This window comes from Odocoileus virginianus, chromosome 20, assembly GCF_023699985.2.
Source record: "Odocoileus virginianus isolate 20LAN1187 ecotype Illinois chromosome 20, Ovbor_1.2, whole genome shotgun sequence".
Lineage (NCBI taxonomy): Eukaryota > Metazoa > Chordata > Mammalia > Artiodactyla > Cervidae > Odocoileus > Odocoileus virginianus.
Genome location: NC_069693.1, coordinates 36,741,565 through 36,748,091, shown reverse-complemented (window position 1 = coordinate 36,748,091; position 6,527 = coordinate 36,741,565). Strand labels below are relative to the sequence as shown.

At 57.3% G+C, this 6,527-nt stretch overlaps 1 protein-coding gene across 1 annotated transcript; it reads left to right on the top strand.

Moving 5' to 3' along the window:
* The first annotated feature begins 224 nt into the window (after positions 1-224).
* Positions 225-6,242, top strand: IRX6 (iroquois homeobox 6). The gene is made up of 6 exons (XM_020915290.2): positions 225-839; positions 1,821-2,078; positions 2,782-2,891; positions 3,098-3,405; positions 4,209-4,823; positions 5,790-6,242. Exons 1-6 carry the CDS (start codon positions 795-797, stop codon positions 5,795-5,797), a joined length of 1,344 nt encoding a protein of 447 aa, XP_020770949.2. The 5' UTR covers positions 225-794; the 3' UTR covers positions 5,798-6,242.
* Positions 6,243-6,527: the final 285 nt, after the last annotated feature.

Below are 6,527 nucleotides of genomic sequence, written 5' to 3'. Positions count from 1 at the left end.
CTTCTCCCTCTAGCCTTTCTCCCCCACTTTCCTCCTGTTGTTACTCCTGTCTCTTCTTTTGTATTCTCTCCTCCCTCGCCGCCCGGCGCTTCTCTCCTCCTCCGGGCCGCAGGGGAGGAGGTAGGCGCGCTGCGCCCGGGGCCTGCGCGGCGCGGTGGGAGGCGTTTCTCCTACTTCTCCCGGGTAATTTGGAGAGATTGTATGTGCGCGCGCGCGTGAGCTTAAGGCGAAAAGGGGTAGGATCCTGCGCCAAGCAGAGAGGGTTAGGGTCTTTGACGTTCCTCACCAGCTGCACAAACCTCCCGGAACAAGTGTGAGTGTGGTTAAGAGTGCGCGCGCGCACACGGGCTGGCTGCGCTTGGCAGGCTTGGTGGCCCGGGGCCCCAGGGCCCGGGGGCCCGCCTGGCGGCCCGGGATTACCGTGACGTCACATTGAGCCTCTGGCCACCTTGGACTGGGGCACCTCGGGAGCCGCACAGCCCCGCACCGCGCCTCACCTGGCCTCGCCGCCGCGCGCTTTTGGGAACCCGCATCCTCTCCCTTCCCCTGCCCATCCATGGGCCCTTCTGTCTTCCGGACCACGCAGGCCGGAGGGGAGCCTTCTGGAGCGCAGGGCTCGGCAGCCGGGCTGCCTTCGGCTCTGCCTCCAGCCACGCCAAGCCGGAGGAGGACCCAGCACCAGGCACCGGCGACCGTGTAAGGAACCGAGGCCGCGGACGGCTGGAGGCGCAGAACCGCGGGGCTGAGGCGGCAACCCGCAAGAGAAGAGGGCGGCGGGGTCACGGACAGTCACAATGTCCTTCCCTCACTTTGGACACCCTTACGGCGGTGCTTCCCAGGTAAGAGCCGCCCCCATGGGGGATGGGGGCAGACTGGAAGGAAGGAGAGCCCAGTGCCGGAACCTGCCCGCAAAGCCCTCCTCTCCCACGAGTTCCCAGGGGAGCCAGAGAGAGCAGGAACCTGGGTAGTGTCCCGCAGACCCCTCTGACATGCCCCATCCCTGGCAGAGAATGCGCCGCTCCCCCAGGCAAGCTGAAGAATCGTGTGACCCGAAACTTGGTCACTCTGACCTCGCGCTCCGCGAGGTGGGTGGGATCTCCGGAACCTTCCAGACAGGCCTCCTGCTGTACAGATATCCGAGGTGGCCGGGAGGGTCCCCGACTCTGTCTCACTCTTTTTCTGGGCCCGTTCGTTTGTGATCCTCTGTTCTTCTCCTCTCCCTTCCATGAGTAGGTCCAAGCTCTCGGCTTCCGGTTCCTTCGATTTTCCAGATCTGGGTGGGCACTGTGCAATGACAGGGTCTCCTGGGGAAATTCTGGAGACGCCCACCCCTCTTCAGTTTCTCAGCAGAGAGCCCAAGGACTAGCCCCAGCTTGACCTCTGCCCTGCTTTGTGACCTCGGATAAGCCTCCTATTCTCCGTAGTCCTCATTCCCTATCTATAACGTAGGAAGAGTGAGACGGGGTCTTTAAGGCAAACTTCAAGTTCGGCCTCGGTAGGATCCTGTGGCTGCGAGAAGGGAGGGTTCACCAGGGAACTGGCCAAGTCTGGCTTTTGTAATTCGGGTTTCAGAACCTTCCCATGACCTGGATCCCCTGGAACTCTGGAGCTTTAGCAAAGCTTTCGGAGTGTCTATAAAGGCGGTTTGGCTAAATGGCGTCTACGGATCATTTCCGTCAGAGTCCTCAGGAGAACGCTCAGCACAAGGGGGAATTAAGTTCATATTGAAGGAAGGACTGATCTGGCAGTTCCGCCGCTGGCTCCCGCCAGCCCGAGGCGCCGGTCTCTGACCTCCGGTGCCCCCTCTCTCGCCCCCGTAGTTTCTGGTGTCTGCAAGTTCCAGCGCCACTTGCTGCGAATCCGCCCCGCGCTCGGTCCCAGATGTGGGCTCGGGCTCCACCCCGGCGGCCGCGCTCTGCTGCGCACCCTACGACAGTCGGCTGCTGGGCAGCGCGAGGCCCGAGCTGGGCGCGGCCTTGGGCATCTATGGAGCTCCCTACTCGGCCGCTGCAGCTGCCCAGAGCTACCCAGGCTACCTGCCCTACAGCCCCGAGCCGCCGGCGCTGTACGGGGCGCTGGTGAGTACCCGGGGTGGAGCCTGGGTCCGCGCGACAGAACCCACCCGTCTGGGGGCAGGAGCGGCAGGGGCGAAATCCCGTGTGATGTTTCCATCGAGGAAAATCTAGGACGTACAGCATCACTTCGAGGAACGGCAATGGTTAGGATTCTATATAAAATAAAATAAATAAATAAATAAAACATCTTTACAACATGTTACAGTTTGTAGAAGTCCATCCTGGTTAAAAAACATCTGTACCTCGATTAACTGCGTGAAGTAGGCAAGTCATCACTAGGCTCAGTGTATAGATGAGGAAACTAAGGTTCACAGTGGCTGGAATAATCTTACCCAAAGTCACAGAGATAGGAGGTGGAGAATGGCTCCAGAAAGGGAATAAGAAAGTGCCACAGCTGTTGGGAGGCGGTTGGGGGGGACACAAGTAATAATAGTTAAATGACAGTGAATACTTCTTATGCTGCACTAGGAATTCGTCCAAGCATGTTTCTTCAGTAACCTTTAGGCATGATTGTCATCCCATTTACCAAGAGGAAACTGAGGCATAGAGGGGTTAAACAGCTGTGCCCAGGATCACACAGTCAATGCGAGTGGTGGTGCTGCAGTTCTAACCAGACTTGACTCCAGAGTTCACACCCTTAGCAACTCCCCACCCCACCTCCTCCTCCCCAAATGTAGTCCTTATTTCTTCCCTGCTCCCCCTCCAGAATCCACAGTACGAATTTAAGGAGGCTGCCGGGAACTTTACATCCAGCCTGGCACAACCAGGAGCCTATTACCCCTATGAGCCAACACTGGGGCAATACCAGTATGATCGGTAAGGCATGGGGCGTTGGTGGCTGGCATCACAAGCTCTTTTCTCCTCCCCTGCCAAGGTAGGACCAATCCACAGAGCATGGGGTGGGGGATGGCTGTGGTCTAGGATGGTGAGCAGAACCTCACTTCCTTCAGGGACAGAGATTGTCTCCTGCCTGCAGCCCCAGGTTCCCAGCCCCAGAACTATGAGCCAGGTTCTCCCCACAGGTATGGAGCAGTGGAGTTGAGTGGTGCTGGGCGCAGAAAGAACGCCACCCGAGAGACCACTAGCACGCTCAAGGCCTGGCTCAACGAGCACCGCAAGAACCCCTACCCCACCAAGGGCGAGAAGATCATGCTGGCCATCATCACCAAGATGACCCTCACCCAGGTGTCCACCTGGTTCGCCAATGCACGCCGGCGCCTCAAGAAGGAGAACAAGATGACCTGGGCACCCAAGAACAAAGGCGGGGAAGAAAGGAAGGAGGAGGGTGGAGCAGAGGAATTGCTGGGCTGCCTAAATGGTGACACCAAAGGTACCCCATGTTCCCTGCCCCAACTTACCTGGGTTCTCCAATCATCAAACAGTTTGATTGGATTTTCACAACCACCCCATGGCGTAGCTTCTGTGGAAGTCTTCCCCTGGCTTCCTTTCACACCTGCAACCCCTGCATGCCTCAGGGCCTTTGCCTGTGCAATCAGTTCCCTTTGCCTGGAATTCCCTACGGATCTGGAAACTGCCTTCTAGACTTGAAAGCACCACCTCCAAAAAGCCTTCCCTGTGCACCCACACCAGCTAACTTCCTAAGTTATTCTCTACCACATGTGCCTACTTTTATTTCCTGTGGCATACTTACCCTCTTAAGGATGTCAGCTCCACCAGAGAGCCTCCACTGCTGTATTCTCTAAATTCCTAGTAAAATGCCTCAATGATGTCTGGCACATAGCTGGTGCTCAGTAAATATTTTCTGAATTAAATAATACACACCAGCTACCCGTGAGTGTTTAAATTGGATAAAAACTGCCCTCTGCTTTTTTAAGGCTGCGAAATAGATCCAGGTCTTAGGGAAAAGTGTCCCTTTCCTTGGGCTATCAAAGGGGAGGGCTCTTCTGAAGGGTGAGAGCAGGTCTAAGGGTGAGAGCAGGTCTAATTCTTTCCCAGCCTCAGGCCGGCAGCTCTGGGGGCAAGTGGCGGAGGCGGTGTGGCCATCCCGGTGAATTACACCGAGTCTTCCCTGAGTGCAGGGCACATCTTGCTAAAAGCTTCTCGGGGAGGGGCACTCCCGAGGATTTCCCTTGGGGCCGGGGGCTTTTCTCACTCGTTCTTGATTTCCCTCAGACGTTACTGCTGGCCAGGAGGCCCGGGGGCTCCGGCTGAGTGACCTGGAAGACCTGGAGGAAGGAGAGGAAGAGGAGGCGGATGAAGAGGAGTCAGTGGCCACAGCTACGGACAGACTGGCTGAGCTCCATAAAGACACTCAGTCGCTGCCGGCGGTGCAATGTGCGGCCGCTCGAGAGGGCCGGCCGGAGCGCAGGGAGTGCAGTCTGGCGGCACCCCGCTTCTCGTTCACTGAGCCCCCCAGATCCGGAGAAGCCGACTTCCTCCGGGCCGAGCCAGGAGGCCCCACGTTGACCATGCAATACCCCTGCAGCGAGAAACCATCGCGCATTTGGTCTCTGGCGCACACAGCGGCCGCCAGCGTCGTCGTCGAAGGGGCGCCTCCAAACCTGCCCCAGCCACGAAGTCCTGAGCACCATCTGATTCGCGGACAGCCTCCAGGCCCGGGCGCGCGACCCGCGGTCCCCAGAGACTCCGCGTGCCAAGAGTCTCCCCGAGTAGCCAAAGCCTTTGGAAACCCCACGTTTGCCCTACAGGGTCTGCCGCTGAACTGTGCGCCGTGCCCGCGGCGGAGGGAGCCGGCGATGCGGTGCCAGTACCCATCCGGAGCAGAAGGTAGTGGGCCCCCAACGGTGCTGGGAGTGTCTGACCAAAAGACCCCTCCCCTTCCCACCTTCCCTCACCCTCCCCGTACCCCAACTCCGGAGTACCCAGCCGCTGCACAGGCTCTCTGCCAAGGTTCAGACCTAGCCTAGCTCGAGTGTCTCACCGCACTCCTTGAAACAGAAGCTTAGAGATCAAGGTTCTAGCTCCTGAATCTTCTTAAAACCAAATACTAGATTACACTAGAATGAGACAGTAGCTTACCTAGGAAACACTGAGAAAGTCATTGAAGAGAAGGACAGCTTAGATCTCTCCACTGTTTAGATCTCTCCAGATGTGCCAGGTGGGCATGGTCATGACCCTTTAGCCCAGACATTCTTGTCCCCTTCCTGCCCTTTGGAGGAGGACAGCTGGCTCCCCTTATGGTCTTGTACCAAGAGTTTGCTAGGGCTAGGCAGGCACAAGGGCTTTCCCAGAAGTCTCAGGGGAAAGGCCAGATACCTACAGTCAGTTCAAGGCCAGTGCTTAAGGCCAAAAGCTCTCCATGCAACCCACTGAAATCCCTAGGGGTGTAGTTCAGGTGAGTGCTGTCTGTGTAGGGCCGTCTTACCCCCAAGCTGGATAGGACTGCCAATCAGCTGTCTCCTGCACCTGGCTGATTAACTGGTTCACTGGCTATGTTGGGTTGGAAGGGAATTTCACCCCACAAAGGGACATTCCCAAAGCATTTGGAAGCCTCCAGCAATTACCATCAGATTCTGCTCTTTGAAGTCATTTCTCTCAGGATTAACTACTAGCTTAGAAAATTGGGTTACACTGTTATTTGCATTTCCACCTAACAGGGTCCAAATGTTACCTCTGGCAAGCAAATTGCCTCTAGACCTTGGATTCCCTTGGAATGAGACACCACCGACCTCGGATTTCCTAGGAATCGCCCCCGAGTGGCCTTCGGGTTTTAATCAACCTTTCCTCTCTCAGCAGGTTAGCGCAATGGCTGCCATTAGCAGAAGCGTCCTGGAAATAAGCCCTGCTTTTTGGAACTCACCTCCACACTAAGAAGCTAAGAGACCTCGCCAGGGTCTGGGGCTCTCACTTCGCCTAAGAGACAGACACACAGAAATACTCCCAATGGCCCTCCTGGCACGCAGAGGGGAGTGGCTGGCAGAGGTCCCTCTTTTCAGATCCCTGGAGGAGGGGGGAGGGCACCTTGGGGAAGGTCAAGTGGGAAGGCTGGGCGAGTGTGCCCAGGGCACCCAGCTCAACACTCTGGTCCACCTCTCCCCTCTGGATTCAGGTCTCAAGCCACTCCCTCTCCTGTTCACTCACCCCATCACCCTCACTTTGTAACTTCAATGCTGACTTGGCTCCTAAGGACCACGCGTGTCTCCTCCCCTTTCTCACTCTTTGTGTCCTTAAAGATAATCCACCGAACCCAAGCTGTGTGGCTTGTTTGCAACTGGGGAATTCGGTGGGGTTGGGGTGGTGGGGAGAAGGGGATGCCGTCAGGGATTCTGGAGACACGGTGGCGTGGGCTGCAGGTTTCAGGCCCGTTTGTAGCTGGGAGAGAAACTGACAAGGTAATGGCCAAGACCCACCAAAATTTGCGGACCCAACAAAGTCGGAGAGCGCGTGAGACTCCCGGCTGATTCCGGGGAGTTGGAGGTGGGGAACGAGGGCGCAACTTGGGGTTGGGGCAGGAAAGGGGAGAGGAGAGCT

Bases quoted from the DNA above. Each gene is read 5' to 3' on its own strand.
- IRX6 (XM_020915290.2), top strand. From the start codon at position 795: ATGTCCTTCCCTCACTTTGGACACCCTTACGGCGGTGCTTCCCAG. The intron at 840-1,820 runs GTAAGAGCCGCC...TCGCCCCCGTAG, and splicing joins CTTACGGCGGTGCTTCCCAG to TTTCTGGTGTCTGCAAGTTC. The intron at 2,079-2,781 runs GTGAGTACCCGG...CTCCCCCTCCAG, and splicing joins CGGCGCTGTACGGGGCGCTG to AATCCACAGTACGAATTTAA.